This window comes from Scleropages formosus, chromosome 6 (genome assembly GCF_900964775.1).
Source record: "Scleropages formosus chromosome 6, fSclFor1.1, whole genome shotgun sequence".
In the NCBI taxonomy this organism is placed as follows: Eukaryota; Metazoa; Chordata; class Actinopteri; order Osteoglossiformes; family Osteoglossidae; genus Scleropages; species Scleropages formosus.
In genome coordinates, this window is record NC_041811.1 from 10,285,512 (window position 1) to 10,309,379 (window position 23,868).

At 44.3% G+C, this 23,868-nt stretch overlaps 1 protein-coding gene across 2 annotated transcripts in view; it reads left to right on the forward strand.

The window, feature by feature from the left end:
• LOC108927203 (regulator of G-protein signaling 3-like) overlaps window positions 1–23,868 on the forward strand; it is a 77,455-nt gene that overhangs the window by 14,934 nt on the left and 38,653 nt on the right. The window contains exon 5 of one of the 2 annotated variants that reach the window (XM_018740325.2): window positions 6,407–6,532. In XM_018740325.2, coding sequence (XP_018595841.2) covers window positions 6,407–6,532 — 126 coding nt within the window. Of the gene's footprint in view, window positions 1–6,406; window positions 6,533–16,129; window positions 16,374–23,868 lie in introns of those variants that run through there. The other variant, XM_029253171.1, reaches the window with a different exon arrangement.

Consider the following 23,868-nt stretch of genomic DNA (forward strand, 5'->3'; position numbering starts at 1 on the left):
TTTCATTATCTTCAGCTTTGAGGAAATGATATAAGAACAATGCTGGTGTCACTTCTTTGGTCTGTTTCCATTCATTCATTCCTGAAACTGAGGCGCACAGCACCGTGGGTTTAGATGGGGCGAAGAAGGACACGGAGGCAGCATTCGTGACGAACAATTTATTAGAACAGCAGCACCAGGGAAATAATGCTCTCTGTCCAAGGACCCCATTTCCTCTAGGACCTGCACTTGCAGCTAGCCTTCCTAGCCTGCTTAGCACCCCCAGGCTTTTCCCCAAGACACTGGCAGCCACAGTCAACCCACCATTTCCCCCCGAAGTGCTGCCAGTGGTTACAGACATTATTTACAGATTTCCCAGAATGCAACTATTTACACAAAACCAGTAACGTGAGTTGTTACACAACATTTATAAAAGAAAAGAAGCAAAAATCGAGAAATTTGGATAGGGGCAAATACCATTCTTCAGCACCGTAGCTTGTCCAGTTAACAGCCCTGCCTTGAGGTTCTTGTGTCAGCGTTTTGGGCAGGCAGAAATGTTATTCCAGAGCTTATATGTCTGTGCTGTGCTGGAAGTGATCATGCTTTTATAAGTCACCCGTTCATATTAGCGGAGAAACTAAATCTTCTGCATTCTCACTGTAGCCTGGAGAAATTGGCTTAATTTCGTGGCAGGAGTTTCAAGGTTTTTTATGTCCTAATTGAGGGAGGAATCTCAATGTATTCATCTGTGGAGGAATGCTTTGTTTCTAATTAGCAGTGTGTGTGAATGTTTGGGTGGTAATTTAGTCATTTTGAGGGAGAAAATGAAACCTTATGAAAAACAGTCTTGATGTGGATGGTATAGTCACCTTACTGTAGGACTTGTCTCTATGGCCTGAGGGTGTGTTCATATAGGAGAGCATCAGCAGAAGCTTCCATAATTATCGGAGATAATCGGTGGAATTATTGGTGGAATATCACCCCCTCACACTTGAGAAGACACATTTTTTTCAGATTTTTGAGTTCCAGTTGTTACCATCCAGTTTTTACAAATTACCCCCATACACCCCAACCCCTACCTTAACACGAGGAAACCAAAACTGAGATAGATGCTGCAATAGTCCAGTAGTCCTTGTTGAAGGACGAACCTTGCCACATTGTGCTTGTGGGACAGGTGAACCAGGTGCAGATGGGGTCTGATACTTCCCAGTACCCAGGGCATTCTATCTAATTCCAGTGTAGATCACCTCTCTGCCTCGAGCAAAGCTCGTCCTCTCTCACCCACACTGTCAGGGTCCAGACGGTGTCCTGTCCCTTCTGTCAGAATTTTCTGCTTTGTCCATAACCCCCGGGAGATGTTGTTCTATTTTAGACACCAAGGCTTTTAAAAGGCTCTGTCATCTAACTGAGATTCACTCATTTGCATCGAGTCGGGGAGGCTGAGCTGAGGGCCTGCAGTGCTAAGGGGAATGGGGAACGTGTCGGACAGACCCAGGACCCGGAGGGGGAAGTACAGGGTGTGCCAGGCAGAGGACTCCCACCAACAGCGTCTGCTCCTTGATGTTCCTGACGTGAGTGTCTGCAGTGTGTGTCAGAGTGTGTGTTGCGTCAGTTTAGTCACGTCCCAGAAGACATGGGAATTTGTGTGCTTTGGACTTCATGGAGGGCTAACTCCTCTCATTTCCCCATGCGCACGGGAGTTTTCAGTTATGTGCAGCTGCAGCGGTTTCTGGCGTCCCGTCCTGGGTGTGTCCCCTCCCCCTCCGGCCTTACGCCCTGTGTTGCCGGGTAGGCTCCGGTTCCCCGCGACCCTGTATGGGACAAGCGGTTCTGAAAATGTGTGTGTGTGTGTGTGTGTGTGTGTGTGTGTGTGTGTGTGTGAGAAATGTCTTCTTCTCAAAATATTAGAGGCAACATTTTTTTCTTGCTAATTTTATTGTGTAGTTGTTTCTTTTTTCAAATGAATGAAAGAATGGTGGGTACCAGTGTGCCAATGACTGGGGGGGCTTGATGAACGACCTTGACATTTCAGTAGAAGTGATCATCTTGCGTTGCCGGGTGCCTGTTGTTTGGCTGTTGCCAGCTGATGTCATGTTGATGGCTGGCTGGCAAAGCCCCCTGGGTTGTGAGAAAAAGCATGCTGGGCTGCTGTCAGGGGGACCCTGGGATGGCAGAACGGTAGGGATGGATTCTTGGAGATGAAGAGGCCTCTTCATTGGTTCAGGAATAAATCTTTGCAAGAGAAAATGCCAACTATCCATAACTCTGCCCTTTCTTTGTCTTCATTGAATGGAATGTTGAGTTTCTGAGCTGCCCATGATCCCTCACCTTGGAAAACCAGAAGCTAGAGAGTATGGAGTGAGGTGTGTATTTGTGTATGTATGTGTGTGCATGTGTGACAGAGATTGAGAAACAGCACTTGTTTATCTTTGTAATCGTAAGGTGGGTGGAGATTTATGTCCAGACCCTGTGCCTTCAATTGCTTAAGTACCCCTGACTCAAAGGTACTTAGCTTCAGAAGCTCACCTCTCATGAAATTGTCGATGCCTCTAATGCACCCTGATTTTCTAATTTAGATCAAAGTTGTGACTTTGGAATAAAAAACAGTGAGGTTAAATGGTGGACTCTACATTTTAATCATACAGACTGGAAAAATTTTTTCCGTACTTACTTTCTATTAAGAAACTGTTTGTTCTGCCATTTCTTTATTTTTACTGGCTTTGTACATGTTGCAACTTTGCAATATACCTTTCAGCGAAAGCATCTTCTAGGAAACTCAACAAAAACAGCTGCAAGTAATGTAGGAGGAATTTGTTTCAAAGAGATGCTGTCACCTGACATCGTGTCTAATTCAGTGGCCACCTCGAGGCATTCCACTAATAGGAAGCCACAGGAGACGATGGATTACTGAGGTCAACCTTTCTCATTAAGGTCTGCTAATTCATTTTTCCTTAACAAAGTTAATTTAGGTTGGGTTTCACGATTACATTTAATGAATCAGAGACAATGAAAGAGGAAGGGTGCTTCATTCCTTGCCCCTGTTGGGACCCTTGGATGGTACGGATGCGTCATTTGATGCCCTTAATGAGAAATAAAGATGAAACACTAATGGAGATTAGAACCTAAAGGATGATGTTTTACAGACAAGCACAGAATACCTTTCTGACTAAGATGGACAAATAGAGTTCTGATCCTGCTGCGTCTTTGTATAGCAGCCCTCTTTGAACCTGAAATGTGGGAGGTATGATGTTGCAAAGTTTGAACTTCAGACTGGTTTAACTGCATGGTTTCTCCTCACTTGGTTCAGTTATCATCAATGAATCCTTAGCCTTTGCCAAAAGGGACCGTGGTTGCCAGAAGGGCAGGTCAGACTGACGCCAGCAGAGGAAGGTTTCTCCCAAGGGATTATCTTGCAGCGCCGCCCAGTCTTTTTTGTCCTCAGTCAATGAGGCCGTGGGAACTTTGTCCTGGGTAACAGGTCAGTATGAAACATTTAAGGATGCTGGGTGTGGCATTTGCTTGGACCAATCAGGACTGATGTCCAACCGAGAATACTGCTCCTCTCCCCAGGACAAGGTTGGTTGACAACAGGCTGCGACTGTTACATGGTCCCATACTTCTCTCTGTCTCAACTCAGAGAATTTGGAGAGCGGAAACGATGGAGACAGACATCACACTTTTACAATGGCTGCTGTCTTGAATTTCCTAGATGGTCTGTTGTTTTGTTCTATGTTTGTTTTTATTTATTTACTAAAGCTGAACGCTAAGTCCGTTAGTCCCCGCGTGTGTCGTTTGGGCAGAGAAAAGCGAGCGGCACTTTCAAAGTGCCTATATTTGGAAAGGTGCTAATCGCCGGAGACATGCGCTTGGCGGATGCCGGAGGAGTTGTCCATTAAGCTCTTTTGTCGATAGCCCTCATTGCCAGCTGGACTTAGAAGCTTAAGCCTGGATGTCCATAGGGAAGTTAGTAGCCCTTTCCTGGCCAACACCTCACTATTTCCAGTTGTCTGGCTTCCCGTTTCTTCTTCCGGATATGTTTTCTCTGAGGCAGCAGGTCCAAGTTGGATGGAGACACAAGGCGGAACGCTGAGCTGACAGACGAACAAAAGGACATTTTTACATTTTTTTAAAGCACAATTTTTAAAACGAGGCTTGAGGACACAAATGAGGTAGCTGCCAGTATGGGCTGTCGTAACTTAGTGCTGGCGTGGTATGCAGATAAAACATTCACCGGGGACCGTTGTGGACAGCTGAGCTGATGTGGCAGCACCATTGTCTCAGACACACTGGCTGGCTTTGTACCACACCAACAGTGGACTTGTGTTCAGGCACCGCTGAGGTCATCTTCGTGGTCATCTTGTAGCAACAGGCAGCTGGTAGTTGCAGCATTGTTTGTTTGTATTGCATTTTACGAAAGAAGTGTATGAAAGCTTATAAACTGACAGTGTATTTGCTTTATAGCTAAAAAAGTAATTTGTTGCTGTAGGCATCATTACACTGGTGTTGCCTTGCCTCTTCTCTGGACATACTGGGCCTGTACCAAGTAGTGTAGTGGTTACAGCTGTCGCTTTGCAGTCTGAAGATCTTGGTTTGAACGCCTGCTCCTGCTGTAGATGCTCTGAGCAAGGTTTGTATTCTTGCTTGTATAACATGCGGGGTAATAACAATAAAGTGGCTTTCCACTTTGACTTTACACAGACTTGCATAAATAAGAACCTTCAGCTGAAGGGTTATGAGAAGGTTACTTCCATATGCACTACCTGACAGTTGAATTCAGCAGACATTTTTTTACCCTTTCCCTAGCCTGCAGGTTGAAAAATGAAAGAACAGAGTTTTTTTTTTTTCCAAAGTCATGAGAAAGAACTCATGAGAGACTAGTGCACTATTGCAGGACACCTCTCACCAATCGTTTTGTCTTACCCTATCTATTTCAGCAAAACGATGAATTCTTTTTTTATCTGCAAAATCATCACTGTTTTCTAGCTGTGCTCAAATTATACCGGTGGAAAACTAAGAATGGAAACATGTGGGCTGTACAGAAAGATATGCCAAGGATTTGATCTTCACACGTATGCAAAATGTGGCACTTTAAATGTGTATGTTTCTCTTTTCCTTGGACAGTCAAGTCCCAGTTTGCTTCCCTCCGCGAATGCCCCAATCTCTTACCGTGCGTACCACAAGATGCTTGGTATTTCACAAGATCAAAGGAGGCAGGGACTTAAAGGAGACAGACGTTCCTGGTACATCTCTATAGCAACAGGTAACTGACAGCAAGCCTTGGTGGGACAGAGTGACAGCAAGGCCCATGTGTTGGCTGAGCGCAGTTTCACAACCACCTGTGTGAGTCAATTTTTCTCTATAGAACAAAAATGAAGCTGGGAAACAGAGTAAACATCCACTCAAAAATAGGCCTTTTAGGTGAAAACTGGAATCCAGGAAAACCACTTCATTTTTTTTCCATACAGATATCTAAACGAGACAGAAGTTATTATCTGCTCCAAAGTGGCCATCTGAGCAAATGTTTGGTCTGGTCTTTTGCTGTAAAAATACTTGTTATTTATGAGCCGATGTACATTTGAAGGAGAGTGATTCGGTGGTTTACAATGAAGTAACCTCCTCAAGGTCATTGCGTAACCGTGAGACTGTTGCTCTTGAAATTGAATGGAAAATTAAAATGGCCCCTTTCTTTTCACCTAAAAAAAATTTCACAGCGTGCCATCCAGAAATAATTTTAGAATTTAATAATAGGTTGATGTGCAGATGAGGTCAGCTCTGGATTAATATTGTCCACTGTCCCGATTGTATTGCCATAACTGGCTTCCCCATAAGCAGAACAGCACACCGGCAAACAGTGTATTGAAATATAAAACAAATTGTGATAGGGTGGGGTATCACTAATCCTGAATGACATTCCAAAGCACACACCATGACAATGAATCGGTATGGTCCTCTTTGATGCAATTATAATGTGAAGGCAAATTTCTGAGTCTTATTATGCAGCTGGATATTGTTACTGATGCATCTCTTGTAATTGTCTAAACAGTTCTTGGGATCTGAACCTTGTGTTCAAGAGTGCAGCCTTGTAGCTGTTACGCTACCTGCTTCAAGGGGCCAGCATGGGTTCAGCTCCACCGCTGGTCTAATGGTCTGTAGCTGACAGTATTAGCTGTCCACCTCTCTTTTTCACCAGCGGGAAGTGCTTTTTCGTTATGAGTGAACAGTAGGGTTCATCTGCGCATGGCCGACAGAAGGCGAGAGGCCTTCCTCTTTAGGAAACCAGCACAAGGGCAAATTAAAAGTCAAATGGTGGTGGGTGGGGGAGATTGTGGTGGGAGGGGGAAATCGGGGTGGGTGGGTGGGTAGGACTGACGCTCTGTGTGAGCGGTGTGTCACCAAAGCTCTCTCTCCCTCTCTCTTGCGCACGCAGAAGTGTGACTGCCTTCTCAGCCTGGAAGCGTACTCGGCGGAGCAGAAGCGCAGGTTCTGCCAGTGTCTGGGGGACCACATCGAGAAGCAGTTGCAGCGGCGAGAGACGCCCAGCACCACCGAGAAGGTAGGGTCTGAGTGTGCATATGTGTATGTGTGCGTGTGGGGGTGTCGCACCATCTGCGTCCACGCTTTCCGACTTGAGCGTCACTCACTGTCTCAGTCATGTTGGCACTCTTACTCTCCCTTCGGGTGTGATGTCTTTCTCTGTAATGGGAGACACTGATTTAAACCCTTTCAGGCCTGTGCTCATCCTTGGTAAACTCTGCAGTCCACTTGTCTTCATTTATTCCATAATCTATGTTCTGCTTTATTGTCTCTTGGTCCTCACGGGCTACAGCGTTTGCTGATTTCCATCCCAGTTGACATCTTGATCACACAGCCTTGCTGGGGTCATCTGCTGAATGCACAGTTCAGGAGAGTCAAACCGTGAATTATGACACAAGAGGACCAGGGTTGCCAACCTTTGCCTTAGACCTTATCTGTCTTTGAAGGTTAGTCTCCTTTTTTAGGGAACTGCCATCATGACAATGAGTATCAAGGCTGCCCGTGACTGTGAAATCAAGCCTTTATTTTCACTGTCTCTTATTGCCTTTGCTTGATTCTGTGTAAAGAAATTTTTAATGATGGCAACAGTGATACTAACTGTCGGAGCAAGAGCGTCCGAGTGGAATGAGTCGGATTAGGGTCTGCTGGTTTGTTTAGGGCAAGGTCATAAAGGGGCTCATCTTACTCTCTGGACACTCTGGACCTTTCCTCTGGAGCTCCAGGTTGAGCTTCTCCCCACACCCACAATAACCAACCAGCCTGGTGGTGAGAAAGAGTTCATTTAGCATCTGGATAATCACCATCTAGAGCATTTACTAGACAGGTAACTAAGGTATTTACTTCCCTGGTCTCGATGGACTTGCTAGCACTGGAAATCAGTTAAGGCGCCTTTTTATTATTACTGTTGCTATCAATGTGTTGCTGAGCTGATGCTTTTATCCAAAGTGATTTACAGTGTTTGATCCATTCATTTGGCTGGGTGTTTTTATTGGAGCAATTTGGGGTGAGTAATTCACTCAAGGGTCCTACAGCAGCAGCGACAAGTGGGTCTTGAAGTCCATGTCTTTAATCACTGCACCGTTTGTTGCCCCTAGGCTTGTGGTGTTGCAGAGGTGATGAAAATGATTACAGTGCCCCCCCCACATCTTTTTCCCCCCGTCCACAGGCAGATCAGGTTGTGGAACAGAAACCGCTCTTATCCACCCACACCTGCCATAGCTTTCACACCCGCCGTCAATGGGTCCTCGCTGCACTTCATCACATGAAAGTGGGGACGCCGCCCTGCAGTCTCCATTTTTGTCCTCTGCAGAATCAGCCAAGATTTTGGTTTTGCCCCCTTCCCCACCCCTATTATCTTTTCCTCTCTTCGTTCTGCTTGTTTTTTCTGAGTTCTGGCTTTGTCTTCGAGCGCTGCTTGACCCACTTTCAAGTGAACCAAGGTTAATTTTTCCTCTGAATCAATTGGTGGTCCTGCATGTTAACCCTGTGGACACCAAACGGGAAGGGCCAAGGAGGGGCTTGAAGGTGTGATGATGGGAGATGAACATGCTCGGAGCTTTTGTGTGCATCGAATAGCGAAAGCACAGGTGAATTTTGACTTTGGTTGTATACAGCATACAGGGAATGCTGCAGAAGTCCAAGTGCACTTTACTACTTTTCTAATTGAGCATAAATAAGTTTTAACCTGACCCGCGAGTGGTTTAAACCTCTGGTTTAACTTTGAGGGTCTTAAACACTGACAGATGTATTAATTCATTGAGAGCATTCGTACATCCGCTGTCAGTAATCTGTTGTCCAGTTCAGGGTTGCCATGGTCCAAAGCCTATTATTCAGAACATAAAAAATTTAAATTAGTCACATTTGTAGAGACCGTCTTATGAAAGTGTGCACGCAGAGTGGCCAGATATTGATTTGTTTATTCGTGCAGAAAAGCAGGTTTGGGCTTTCAGGAGAAATTTAATCGCACTTTCCTTAAGTCTTCAGAGGCCTGCTGGGGGATAGTCATGAGTCAACTGTCCTCCGATCTGCCGTCTGGTTCCCTGACGCAGTGCTGGGGCTTCCTGGACTCCTCTCCGTGTTCCAGTAGGTTTCCACTGTCAGACTCCCGGGACCCCTCCTAATTGGATGATTCATTCACTTGGCTGGCCCCTTGGCAATGCCGATTCTGCTCCCAGGCCACCTTGGAACCCAGGCCATCTGAGGTGGCATTTCTGAAAAAGCTCCAATTAATCTAGCCTTAAATTCGCTTCATCAGAACTTCAGTTTGGTGCATTTTATACAGGGTTTTAAATGTGTCTGTGCACACGCAGCTTTTTTAAATTACTTCTTACTTTTATTAGGTTGAAGGTAAGATTGTAGTGATGTACTGTAGAAATACATATTGAATTTTGATGGATTCTCTGTAGCTACGCGTCAAAGTATAAAATTCTAATTAAAAAAAATCTAATTCTGTTTGTGTTTGAGAAAGGCATGGTCGAGCTGCTGGAAACAGAGCTGCTCTAAAGCCATGTTTCCGGGAGGAGCGGCACTGCATTGTTGACAGGTCTCTTGTATTTTGATGCAGCGAATGATAAAAGGACTTTTTCTGAGAGAAGTGTGAATGAAGAAGCCCAACAGCTGTGCAGGGAATACATAATTTAACACAGCTGTGACTGCCGCTGTATTAAGCACTCGAGTTTTCAGTGGCAAAAAGGTACATTTACAGAAATGATCAAGGCTTCCATCCAGCCAGGAAGAGTAGCTGCAGCAATGGGGCAGGACAATGTCCTCAACAACAAGACAAATCTGAGCCCACCCTGTGACTCCCTCCTTCCCTCCAGCCCCGAGCAATACTTCCGCACGAGCGACTGCGATGGCTCAGAACCTGACAAACACCTCTTAGTCACCATAGCTCGGCCATCGGTGAGTCCAGCTGCGCTTGGCTGGAAATACAAGGGACGTCATGTCATCTCAGCGAATCCCATTCCGTTGCATCATAGAGCTCCACCCTGAATTCTGATGCATATAGAGCTGGGGTTAACTGACATACCATCTTTTTCAGAATTTTACCCCATCTGGATTTCCACAGCAAAAGGGTTCTGCTTCTCATGTTTATGCACTTAGAAAATGATGTGCCCTCGAAGATCTTCAGGTTGGCATGCAGTACACATGCAAATCTCTCCAGAAGCAGAAAAGAGTTTGAGTACGTTTGCTAGAAAAAATTTTTTTCCCCCGGTGCAATTTGTTAGCAAGTTTGATCTTTTGCAGAGATGTAGTAGACTCCAACACAGGTGTTGCTCAGGATGCCCAGGTGTACACAAACTTTTGACTGGTACCATATGTGTAAACACTAAAAAAAAAGAGATTTTCTCTACAATGAAAGGAAATATATAATGTTGTTAACTTGAGTCCGATCCTGCAAACAGGATTGTTCTCAAACTGCCACACTGGTGCTTTCTGGATGATCTGGCCATTCTCTAACGTGCGAACCGAAAGGCTTCATCCTGCTGAACATCGCAAAATGTGCTCTCCGATGAGCGTCAGCAGTGAAGGATGCTGAGGCGAAACAAAACCGATTTACTTTTAAAGGAGCCCTGCCCGAGCCAGCAGAAATGTGTTTTATTGTCACCTGGGTGACTTTAAGCCCCATCCTGATACTCATTCATAGGCACAGAGTTTCACTTCTGAGGGAAACACAAATTTACAGTCTGAATTATGGTTTGTGCCTCGATACACAGCCTTAGGGAAAATCCTTAATAATTCCTCCTATGGTCTTTGAAAGCCAGTGACAGACTACCATTTATATCAGATTTCTGGCTTTGATTTCCAGAATAGCCCTTAAAACTGCTGTTGAAATAATGAGCAGGATCATGGGATTTGAGCTGATTTGGCTTTGCTGAATTTTAAGTTACGCAGTTGTTATTTTCAGTTAGAAAATAAGTGCTTTCATTTACCTGGACACCATCGCAGCTTTCAGATGTACCCAAGGACATCTCGCACTTATGGCTGCTCCTGTGGAGCATTACTAGGGGGTTCTGAAAAGGTGAGACAGATTGAAGTACATGAAGTACACCAGGAATAAGAGCAGGGAGTTACTGAACTAGGCTTTCTATTCTACAATTAGAAGTAGAATGTGCCACAACCCCTGTTTTAATGCAGCGTCACATGGGTCTTTCAAGCTGTGATTTCAGTTCTAGGGCAATTTGCTGTTCACGAATAGGGTAGGTGACTGAATGAATGAGTCACACACAACAGACCCCTCACTGCCCCTTCCCACATACATGTTCTGGTGCAAAAGAATATGATGACTGAACTTCCTGTGGCTGCATTATTAAAATATATGCCAAAAAATATTATGGTTCCCAAGAAATGTTCAAATTTGATTGTACGTTATCAAGAAGTCCTACCCAGTACTGTAAGGAGCCCCTGTGAGAACCACATAGTGAAACGGTATCGCAGCCTTCACGTTTCCTCACCTCCGTGATGGAACGCTCCTCAAACTGTGAAAATCATGGAAATGATCCAAGGTTCGAGTGAGCCAATGACAGCCACCTGGGGGGATGGCGCCACGCATAGTGTTTTGCCTCCCAATTTGAATGTGGAAATCATCATCCCTGTGAGCGTTCATCCACTCCTGATTGCTTTTTAATGCTGTATGCAGGGGAATCACTGTAAATCGGTTGACTTCATTTTACGTGTGAGCTCTCTTGCTAAGAACAATCAGTGTGATTGCAAAACACACACGCACACAGACACACACACACACACGCACGCACACACAGAATTATGTTGGCATGCAGAGTTGTGTTTTTCTCAGTGCCCTTTTCTTTGTCCTTGTCGGTTCCACCGACAGGTCGATGTCGCCACAAGACCACGGTTACCCACAATACTCTTGGACCAGCTTTTCTTTCCCTGTGCTTGTTCAGCTGCATGTCGATACAAGCCCGCACCTTGAGAAAACATGACATTTTCCACATTGCTTTCGTTCCTTCTGGGAGCGTTCACCTTGCGCTCACCTCGCTGGTCACCTTGTGAAGCTAAGCTGCTGCAACACACCCCTGTATTCTGTTGCAACACCTGCCCCAGTGGGCCTTTCCCTATCACGCCTCCCTCCACTCTAACAACTGGTATTTCTACTTCCAGACCACCTATGCCTTGCCTCTCACCCTGCACCCTGCTTTCTTTTGGTTCACCAGGTGATTGAAAGTGCACTTTCAGGTGAACCGTTGACCAAGCTCCTCTGAGTGGCCTCGGCCCTTCATTGGGTTTTTAAAGGGCTGGAATAGATGTTCTCTCCATTAAAGCCTAATAAATTGCCCTTTCCGAGTGTGGAGAAAGCTCTGACCTTGTGCACCAATTCTTTATTTATTTATTTTTTTACTTGCTATTTACCATGTCTCAATGAGGAAGTTTACTGGATTCTTCACGGCTGTCAAATCGTTTTGATGTGGATCCCTTTCCGAAAGGGATGAAGATGTATCAGGTTCCTTTTGGATGACCTACGCTTAGCATTTTCTCAAATGTGCAGGCAGCTTAGTGCTGAAGAATGAGGAAGGGGATGGGGTTGCAGCTGAACCCTTGATTAAGGTGCTTAAATGGAAATGGGAGAAACCTCAAGACATGTAAGGCACTTTGGATGAAATCACCAACTGAGTGGCTAAATAGTAGAAGTGATGTCACAAGGAGGTGGCTGTGGTGTAGTTGCTGACCTCTGCTGTGTAGTGTGATATGTATAAACTTGTACTGTATGTCAGGGTAGAGTACTACCGGCCTTTGTATGCCTGTATTTCTCACTGTAACATGTTATTAAAAGTGTTATTAACCGTAAAGCACATGGTTTTGAATGGGTTAAGCAAAAGGGTTTAGCCACAAATGGAGTAATTATGTAAACAGGTGCCTTACAATTAGATGTAGAAGGCAGTCTGATAAAGGATGGGATTACTGCCTACTGGAGTGCTAACATGCATTGTCAGTGATGGATAGAAGTTCATTTAATTTCTTCTTGCTCAATAGTAGTCTTCATAACAGCGAGGGTCTGATGTCAGGCACCTCCACCTCTGGCTCCTTGGTGGTTCCATGCACAAGCAGTCCAAAACCAGAAGTCTGTAGATTCCTGGTTGTGGCCCTTATGTGGTAGAATGAGCTCTCTGTCCCTCAAAACTGCTGAATCCATCTAAACATTCAAGAAGGATCTAAAAACCCTTAACTTCTAGGTCCGGTTCTCTCTTGACCTCCTAACAGCTCCATAAATTTGCATCATACCATCTGACGTAACCTCTTTTGCATTTCCTATCAATGCAATAGGCAAACACTTTTCACCACTACCTCTTTGTTTTAAGGCCCCCTAGTGTTCAGGAAGTCCTGGAATTAAAGCGAAGGCTCATCTCTGATGCAATATTAAAGCCCGACGGCTCTAAGCATAAAGCTGGATGACACTTTGCTCAATAAACAGAATTTTCTCTAGCTCTTTGTTTAAGGTCATATTGTATTTTTCAACCACTGAGTGCTGAGAAGAAGTTGAAGTTCTGTTAGAATTGATTGCCTTAATTATCTCAAGTGGTTCTGCTTTGTTAGAAAGAAAAGTAGTTATTTTTTTAATCTCTACTCCATGGTCATTTGTTTCTTCCAGTATGACAGCTGTGCTTTAAAGTTTAATTTCTTTGACAAATGCAGTTTTAAACTAGGGTATTGAAAAAAAAATCTGGTACTGTATGGTGGCTGTGTCACATGCAGGTTTGACGAAAAACAAAAACAAGCAAGCAGATCATTTTTTGCAGTTACACTCATATTCGATTTGGGAAATTGTAATAGATGGGAGCTGTTTGCATTCTTACTGAATTCCATTTCAGTATCCTGCTCTCAAGCGAAGGTCTAAATTGAGATAGCTCTCTTTTATGGAACAACTCTCAAGGTTCCTGCAAGCGGTCTGCAGTTCCTCCCAGACGGCAGAATCAATGTCCTGTTGAGAAGGTCTTTGAAAAAGCCACAGTCATTGATTTCTGAGTGTACCTGCAACTTGTTCATTGACTGAGTAACAACAGGCGTTATCTGACATGAAAAATTTACAGAAGTCTGATACAGACAGGAATTATCCTGTGCAAATACTGAAGGGTGAGAAAAAATCATGATGATAGAGATCAAAGGTTACCTACCTATTGGCATCAGGATGTGGATATGAAAGGATATGATTGAGAAAATGTGGCAAACCAACAGCTTTCGTGAATATATCCATCTAAATAGGAGAGGCTTTCCTAAATGAGGGGCTCATGCCTTCTGTGCGTGTTTGCCCATAGCTCAACTGCAGTGCACAAGGGGGGGGTATTGGCATGATAAATGTACTGAGGTCATGCATATTTTGTGCAGTACAAATGTTACTGTGTGTTTGCCTGTTACCCTCAGTGAAGTGAGCTGCGTGTAAATATCCTGGCTTTCCAGTGGATGTTGTTGGATTCTTGGCAGCACTCTACACTCTTTATTTTCTGGAGTCTCTGCTGGGTTCTTCCTGACCACTGCCACATGTTTAATTAAACATCCCATTTTTAAAAAGTCCGATTACAAGCTCATTTAGTCTCAGCTATTTGTGTACACTTGTGTGTCATGTACGAAGCGTGTGTGTGTGAAAACAGGCAGGGTACTGCTGGTTAGCTCTCCTTATTCAATTCTGCCTGACCTCTTCAAATATTTCTGAATTACGGGATAATTATGAAAAATCTGGGAAAGACAGGACAGTTCAATGTATATAAACAAATACATACATATACCATAACTGTAGATTTATATATATTTTATGGAAAATAATTATTATTTATTTGACTTTAGAGGAAATGAGAAAGCTGTTATGAGTTCATTTTCATTTCTTGATTATCATATCCATCAGACCCATTGCAATTACATTTGTTAATGTAATAAAAATCAATTATGAAAATGTAATGAAAATCTATAATGTAAACTTAATGTGAATTTAGTTCTCAGCAATACTTGCAGTGACTTGTTTTGTTCATCGTTACTCTGGTCTGTATCACATTTTCCAAAAATGTGTGTATATATATTAATAAAGCCTTCTCTCGCATAATGAGTATAATTTGTTCCTGAAAATGTACTCACAAGGTGAATTATTGTGAAAGGAACTCTTAATTTACCATTAACATAATGTAATTTTAATTACCATAATTTAAATGGAAAAAGTACATTATGCATTCCTGAACCAAAAAGGGGTCCACCTTTTTTTCACCAAAACATACTACATTCTTGCCCAATATTTTAAATACGAGTGGGGGTGCGGTGGCGCGGTGGGTTGGACTGGGTCCTGCTCTCCAGTTGGTCTGGGGTTCGAGTCCTGCTTGGGGTGCCTTGCGACGGGCTGGCGTCCCATCCTGGGTGTGTCCCCTCCCCCTCCGGCCTTATGCCCTGTGTTACCGGGTAGGCTCCGGTTCCCCGCGACCCCGTATGGGACAAGCGGTTCCGAAAATGTGTGTGTGTGTATGTATGTATTTTAAATACTTAGAAAATCTAATCTCGAATAAAGTCCAGAATGCTTAGAAACGCCCTGGGCTGCTTTAAATCCAGGATTAAGACCCTCAGGTTCAAAATCTCTTATACAGTACATCACACATTTGTTTGCTCCCTTTGTCCATTCCCCTTCATCCCTTTCTCTTTTATTATTTATTTTATTATGAATTTGTTTTTATTGTGTTCTGGTGGTGCAGTGGGTAGTGCTCATAACTTACAGCTCCTAGGCTATGGGTTCAGATGTGGCTCAATCTGCGAGCAGTTTGCATGTTCCCCCCCATGTTCAAGTAGATTTCATTCTGCAGTCCCAAGACGTGTTTCAGATGTACCAGTGACTCTGAATTGCCCTTAGTGTATGAATGAGTGTGTGTGTGGTTGCCCTGCGATGAACTGCAGTCCTGTCTGGGGTGTTCCTTATGTCACACATGATACTTCCGGGATAGACTCTGAACACCGTAGCCCTGCATTAGGACCAGCAATTGATGATGGATAGTTTAAGTGATCTGACATACTGCAGACTGAAAATCTCAACTTAATTTCTAATTGAGTACAACACATTAATGTAGATGAGGCTTAATTTAAACTCAGGACAAGTCTGCTTGCTCATACTGTGACACCCTACATATTCTGCTTTAAAAAATTCAATAATTTCAGGCGTAATAGCCATGAGTATTTTATCCTCAGTTTTAATTCCTTTCAAATGTATCCTTACTGAATTTGCAGTGTGTGCAGTTGTCGCAAAGTGTTACGGCATCTTGTTGAGCGCAGGCCATGCAACGAGCACCTATTCATTCTCGTTTATTCTCACCAAGGGGATCTGTGTGTTTGTGCCAGGTTCTAGCTGATGGGCTCTGATTTATGGTGCCGCTGGGTCTAAAAATAGTGCCGAAGGGAGCGGGACAGCTATGCTGCGGTGGCTCGTCTCCGAGGAGAACACAAGCACACGTGTAAACCACCTCCCCCACCCACCATCAGCACCACCCGACTCGCCCGCAACGCAGGCTGCACGTTGACACTCACGTTATAACCGTGGCAAGGTGGGCAGGGCTGCGGCAGAACCGGGTGGAGGGAGCGAGGAGAGACACGAAGCGAGAGAGGAAAGAACAGCCAGTGGGAGAGAGACAGATAGAGGGAGAGAAACACATCAGCTGAGGCTTCCCGCTCTCTGGTTGCTGTCCTCGCTCGGCGTCTTCCCTGCAGGAACTGTGTCTAACTCCTTCATCAGCACTGACATATCCAGCAGCAACACGTCTTGCTCCTTCACCAGCTTTGGCAGCTCCAGCAGCGCTACGTCTTACTCGTTTCTCAACAGTCCAAGGAGCAAGGCACCACAGTCCCAGACCCGCGCTGCTGTCCCAATGCCTATTTCTAAGGTACACTTGCGGGGAGATGTGATGGAGAAGAGGTTGTGGTCCAGGGCAGCGGTTGGCACTGGAGATGAGAGTGTTTTAGTCTGTGAGTGTGTATGTCTGTGTGTGTGTGTGTGTGTGTGTGTGTGTGTGTGTGTGAGACCTCAGAACAGCATGTGTACTGTTGTGCACAACTCAAAACAGTTTTCTGCGTGCATCTCTAACCACTGCTGTAATAAGATTTTTTTCAAACTTGTTCTTCTAACTTCCATAGAAGGTTTAAGAGGTTTAAGCCAAAAGATGTGTAGTTGTATTTAGGTTTTCTGGGAGATTCTGTGAGATTGAAGTTGCATACAAGTTTTCTTGGTTCGTTCATTTGTTTACATGTATATGGGCATCAGGTGGTGTAGTGGTTACAGCGATCACCTTGTACTCAAAGGACGCAGCTTTGAAAACCACTTCCTGCTGTAGGACCCTTGAGCAAGGCACTTACCTTGAAATGATAGAGTAACAATTGCTCAGTGGTATAAATGGGTAAATCATTATAAACAGGTTATCCTCTGAATTCCAGAGGAAAGCAATGACTAAAAGAGCAAAAAATTAATTTATCTGTAAATGTTAACCTTTTGCTTTGAGGTGGAGCATTTAAGATGAAAGATCTCCAAATATCCTCCACTGGTGGGTTCCGTAATTATGATTATGCAATTGAATTAGTCTACAAGTAAATTTGGGAAGACCTTTGTAAGACTTAATTTTTAAAATACTGTGTTTGATAAATATTCTGTTTGAATCCAGTAGGTTAATTACCTTCTTTGTAGAAATTTTCTGAGCTGTTTCTGGTAGCTTACAGTACACTGTCATGTCTCTGAGTTCTGAACATTGCATGCTGGGTGATATTTGCATGAGTTAAAATAGGTAGTAAGAAGGTAGGTGTGGATCACCTGGAGGAGAGCTGATGATGCATTTCTTATGGAACAGGACTAAGTGCTATCAGACTGAAATCCCTCACAGGAAACAGATATTACACCTTGAATATGGAATATCGCATATTCCAGTCTGAATCGCATCAGTAAAATACCGAACACATAAAAAGGAGTCATAGAAAGTCTCTGGAGAAATGTGCCTGCGAAGATGGGAATTGTTTAATGGAGAGAGGTGTAAACACAAATCTCGGAACTTTACGCGTAGGGATTTGAAGTGTCACTCTCACACTTCTGATTTCTCACACAGATTTATACCTTTATTCTGCTAGGTTTACACACCAGACGTCAGCAGTCCGCGTTTTGAGGTCGCGTTCATGCTCTGCGCACAGGAGAGGCTTCCATCTCAGTTTTAGCTCTGCAAAGGTGAAGTGCGAGAGGATCAGCGGTTCCGTTTTATGAATGAGTGCTGGGATTGACACCTCTCGGCTCTGATGGGCTGCCCTGGCCCATTCAGCACACGAAGCTCGGGGAAATTAAATCACGCTGGCACTTAGCATCGATCCACAAGGCTTGAAGAGGAGATGGAGAAAGCACAGACGCCGAGGCAGACAGGTCCCCCCTGGGAAGGACAGCTATCACCCCAGGGGGGCACCTGGTGACGTGGGGGGAACAGCAGCAGGACTGGGGAAAGACGTTGCTTGTTGTCACTGATAGATCTCCCAGTGGGCTTTCCGCTCTTCTCAGTTTCAGGCCGTCATTTTCAGCCGTTAGCGGGTGGCTGCCGGGGGGGAGCCGGGATTTGCATCAGCAGGTTGCCGGTGTGAATTCCAGATGAATGAGTGACCTTAGAAAATTTGTTTAAACCGCACAGCTTTGTAGAGTAAATGTAAGCTGCATACATCTGCATGAAAGAACGAGAGCAAGAGACAAACCATGTAATTAGCCGGCGTGATAGTGATCCGTCAGTTCCCTGGGTATCGTGGTGGACCTTCACACTGGGCCAGACTGGCCTGGCTTCTAAGAGGCGCTGGATGTTTGCCGTTTTCCTTTAAGCCTTGCTAGGTGTGTCGCAATTCATGCGCTTGCAAACTCGGCCTTCCAGGAGCACGCCCAGCTGGCTTGTGGAGGTGACAGTATCAAATACCCCAATAGCCTTTCTTCATCACACTCTGGCGGAGTGCCGTAATCCTGCGTTACAGTGCTGCCAGCGCTCCTGCGTCTGGGAGACGCTTGCACTGCGGAGGCACCGCATGTCTATGGGTGTGTGTGTTTTTGCGCTGCAAGTTGAAACACAAACAAAGAGGATTGCTCATGTTGCAGGCAGATGATGGATATGTTTCCATGTGGGGGCGGTTGGGAGGGGCGTATTTGGCCTCGATGATGCTGGTAACGGCAGGCATCCTCTAGGATGGGGCAACCCCCCCACATTAAGAGCTCCTTAATGTGATATCCTGGGTGAGAGGACTGGTTTGTCTCACACTTTCATTCCCAGTGCCTTCCTCGCTCTATTTCCCTCATTTGCACCCCCAGTATCTTGACCGGTGTGAGTGTACTGCTTAGACACCTCCCACAGCCGCTAGCAGAGCTCCTTGCCCATCTGTTTCCCCAACCCTCCTCGGTGGTCTGTTTTTGCACCAAGATTCCGAGCTATTGATGGTGCAGCTCTATGTACATGTGCCACTGTGCGCGGAACCACCCCCCAATGGCACACTCTCATGCTTTTTTGCCCCGGTCCATCTTCCTCTGCTCACGGATCACATTGTTTTCCAAGTGTATCGCGGGTGCGTCTGCCCACCTCCTTTCCTCGGCCCAAGACCTGGTGAGTCTCTCCATCTCCAGTAACCAAAAGGGAGGTAAAAGCTATGTATGAGAGTCCTGGATACCACAGAAAGAGAGAGAATGTGTGAGTGAGTGTGTGTCTCGGAGTGTTTACATGTGTTTGTTTGTGTTGCTGCTGCGAGTCGAGGGAATGGTTTGATTTGCCGAGCTGTCTGATCTTGTGTAAGAAGATTACACGGAGAGGAGAAAATGAGTGTAAAGTAAGTGCAGAAGTAGTTTCTGCCCCACTCCGCTGTGAATTTTTTCTTTGAGCACAACTGCTTAATAAGACTTGTGAAGAATGTTTAATGTTCAGAAAGCGCTACCCTAAGAGTTCTTGCATCAGACCAGGTGCCTGGTAGAATTTGAGCCTTGAACAAGCAAACCGTCCTTTAATAACTGTGTGCATATACCTTAGCCCTCAGACTGTTGGTGAAGTATATTTTTGTTTATTCTGACTTGTACGTCACTTTGGAGAAAAGCGTCTGCCAAATCCATACGTGTAAATTTAGGGAAAAAAGAGAATTTTTTTCTGCGCATTTCCAATCTGTCCACAGTGGTGTCACTAGGGTTGGTGTTACGCACTACAGAAACTCATGTTGTCACCCCCCCAATGGACCTCCTCCCATGCCAAACCATACAGAATCCTTAGTAATGTTTTTTGATCTAATGTTACTCGTAAATCGTGATTCCCGAATATCACTGAATGTAATAGCAATAGTAGTGACATAAACAACTGGCAAAATTAAAATGACACCTTTAAACTACAACATCATACGCACAACCTCAATGTATTTACATTTATATAGTTTCAAATGACTAAAGTGAAAATTCGGTAAGAAAACAATAGAACTTGAAGTGGAAACGTTTAAGAACTACATCAAAATTATGTTTATTTTAACATTATTGATGTAGGTTCACAAATACTAATTACCACAATATTGTAGCTAAAACACTAGAAAACTGGACAAAATCAATGACTAGAAACACCCACAGCAATGAAAACAACAGTGTGTGCTTGTAGCGCGTACAGGCAAAACCACATGATTCGAAGCGTCATTGTCATTGGGTAATAATGAGAGTGCTGAGCAGAGCGCATGAGAAGGTTCTTTTGTTTGTAATTAACTACGGGGATATTTTTTTAAAAAAATAATAAATTTCTGCTGAAACACTGCAGTTATTTTGATGTCACCCCCTATGATGGTGTCACCCATACGGCCCACACCCCCTTGGTGATGCAACTCTGTCTGCAATGCATTCAGGATGTTTGCTGGGAGTTGGTGAGCAGTGAGCTCTAGTCCGAATTGTTTCATTTCAACTATTATCTGTGTCTGGGAATCGCAAGAAAAGCAAGAAAATTGCCTATAGTTGTGGGAATTGTGCTAGCCAGAACTTCCGCCGATTAGCCAGCCATGCCAATCATATTGTCTGAATTGCACCAGCCACACCCCCCTCTAATGGGCTGGTCCAATAAAATTGTGGGAACTGTGCCAACCACACCTCCCCTGATTGGCCGGTCCGACTGGGTGCAGGAGTGCTGCTGAGGGTTTGCCAGAACATTCTGTGGGGTTGTTTGGGAGACAAGCACAGGATGCACCGGAATAGTGCATATGATACTTATGTCTTGACTGGATGTCAGTCTAGAGAAAGGTAGAAGTAATTGTTATTAATCGCTTAGTTTGTTTCAATTACATTGACTAGTTGATTGATTTCAGACTAGGAAAATGAACCTGTCCACTGACACAGCAAAGGTGTTACATGTTGTTGTCAAGATGTGTGTAAGGTGTGTCTGGGTTCCACCAGGCGTATATGTTTTGTCTACAGGCACTTACATTTACTTTACACTTTTCTCCAAATTGACATACTTTTCTGAACTACATGCCATGATTTGCTCATTTATACAACCGGGTAGTTTTTACTTCAACAATTCAGGGTAAGTACCTTGCACAATGGTACTACAGCAGAGGTGAGATTCAGAGCTGGGTCCTTTGAATGGAAGACAGCAGCTGTAAACACTACACCACATGCTGCACTTTTAGGATCAGCAGTCATTTTAATGACATCAGGACACTCAGAAGATACATATTCCACCAGGAGGATTCAGACACCTTACCTGGTTTACTCACCTTATGAAGAACTAAATATTTAAGAGTTATCAAGAATTAGATATTGATTCTTATTCAGGGCCCTGTTCCAACCTATTACACTTTGGGCTTCCTTGAAAAGGTTTACAAAAGCCAATTTGTCAGCTGTGGAAGATGAATACAACTGGGGGGACTAAATGTCTCATCAATTTCTATAGACTACCTGTTACATATTCATCTGGAAAAAGACTGTGACTTTCCCCACACTGAAATGAATGATTCAGATCATGAAGTAATCCCTAATGTGTACTGTATGACTTATGAAAATATGTACATTGAGTGCCATACCGTTTTTCTTTAGTGCATAACTATGAATCATATTTTTCAGCCCAGTCAGATTCCTGAAAATCAGTGAAAAGCTATAATCAGTTGTTCTGTTCAGTCACTTGCTTTTATTTTCTCTGGCCCTTATAATAAAGCATATAACCTATTTTGTGCAGATGGTCTAAAATAAAAATGTAGGAACATTTAGAGCTGTAGGGAAACTGGCAGGATGAAGAGCTTGGTGTAGGTATACAAATGGAGAAATGGGTAAAGACATGGAGAGATGAGGAGATGTATTGAGGATGGAGAGATGGATAAAGACCTGGAGAGATGAGAAGATATGTAGAGAATGTATGGAGGAAGGAGAGATAAAGACATAGAAAGATGAGAAGATGTACTGAGCTGAGATGTACTGAGTACATGCAGTCAGATGGACAAACAAGCTGGAGAGATGTAGAAATACAGTACAGTGATTTGGGGTAAAAGATGGTGTTGCAGTCTTAGTCAAGGACCTTACCCTGAATGGATGTGGTGAAAATTAGCCGGCTTTATAAACTGATAAATCTATGTAAATCACTTTGAAGGGAAGGGTCAGCTAATTGAATAAGTGTAAGAGGGAGTACTGTGTGGAGGTAGACTCAAGGAAGGACGGGTGGTTATAAATGTTGTAGGTAGCTTACCACTCCTGTTGGCAAGAATTCTCGCGCCTTGACCTACAATAATTGACGCTCCAGCCTCAATTACCCTGTACTTCTGCCCTATCCATCAACTCATTCCTCTCGTGTCTCCTGTAGCCTGTGGTCGTAGATCAATACCAATACATGGGCTGCTGTGCATCTCGCAAGGCTGTGGAGGGAATATCAATGACGCAAAGTGTCGCTCCGCAGTGGTTTCGGGTGAACATTTGATTTCAAAACCGTCCCAGCCTGCGTGCCCATGCTGCAGATCATACGTTTGTTTTAGCGTGGAGGAGGGCGAAAGGTGGAGGACACACCTTCTCTGCTTTCTGAGGCACGTTGAAGCAAGAACGTTCAAGATTCCGCCTTTGGGGCTGGTGGCTTTGTGCTTGCCGGATAATGGGAGGGTTCAATGACAGAAGCACTGCATCACTGCTTGCTTTAAGGTATGCTGCTCTTCAGCTTTGAGGGGATGACTTTCCAGTCTCATTAATAATGCATGTGAGACATCAGCAGGTGGAGAAAAAAAATGTTACTCACTACATTGTAGGTACTATATTAACCTCCCTTCATCATATACTGCTGATTAGACCCCCAGACTTTATATTCTAAATGTGCTGCCTAGCTTTCACACTTTGGTCAGTCATCTGTTCCCCTTAGCATTTTCATTTTGAACAATTAGGAGCTTAGTCACGGATGCCGGAGCGGTGTGGGGTGGAAAAGGGGTTTCAACAAGAGGGTACTGAACTGTGAATGCCGCTCCCCTGCTGCGCTGAAATGTTAATGAAAAAGATGCTCTTTCAATAAACACTTTCTGACCCATAATGTCATATTAAACCCAGCAGGTAGGTAGTTTAGCAGTGAAACACATAGCTATACTTGAAGGTTGTTGGTTCAAGTTCATTCCCTGCTGTTTCTGTAGTACCTTTGGGCAATGTACTTAACCTGAGGTGCTCTCATGAATTGTCCCATACAGTACATAGGCTGATTATTGAAGTTTCCATTCTTTGAAAATGTCAGTTTAGGAATATGTTACTACTAGTACCACTACTAATACACACACACACACATTTTCAGAACCGCTCATCCCTTACGGGGTCACGGGGAACCGGAGCCTACCCGGCAACACAGGGCGTAAGGCCGGAGGGGGAAGGGGATGCACCCAGGACGGGACGCCAGTCCGTCACAAGGCACCCCAAGCGGGACTCGAACCCCAGACCCACCGGAGAGTAGGACCGCACCCCCACCACTACTAATAGTATTGATCATAATCATAACAATCTCAGAGTACAAAGCTTGGTCAGTACAGTGCAGCATTATGACCACTGTGCAGTGATTTGACTGGCAGGATACAGATGCCCTGTGATGTATCCAATGATAGGGATAGGCTCCAGATCACTGTGACCCTGCTCAGGACAAGCAGTTATTGAAATTCAATGAATGGATGGATGGATGGATATGGATGCAGATGCCATTATGTGTGAGAGAGATGTATTTTATGATTCAGATTAGAAAATTGGGTTTATTATGCTGTTAAGTGTGATGTTGACTCTTGGCGAGCACATATATAGAGAGGCTCCAGAATGTTCTGTCCTCTACTTAGTGTCCATAGTGTTGAAAGAGGTGGGTGTGTCCATTGTCACTGCGATTGAGTCGACCCATATGGTTGCTAGTCATCCTCTGTTTCTGTTTT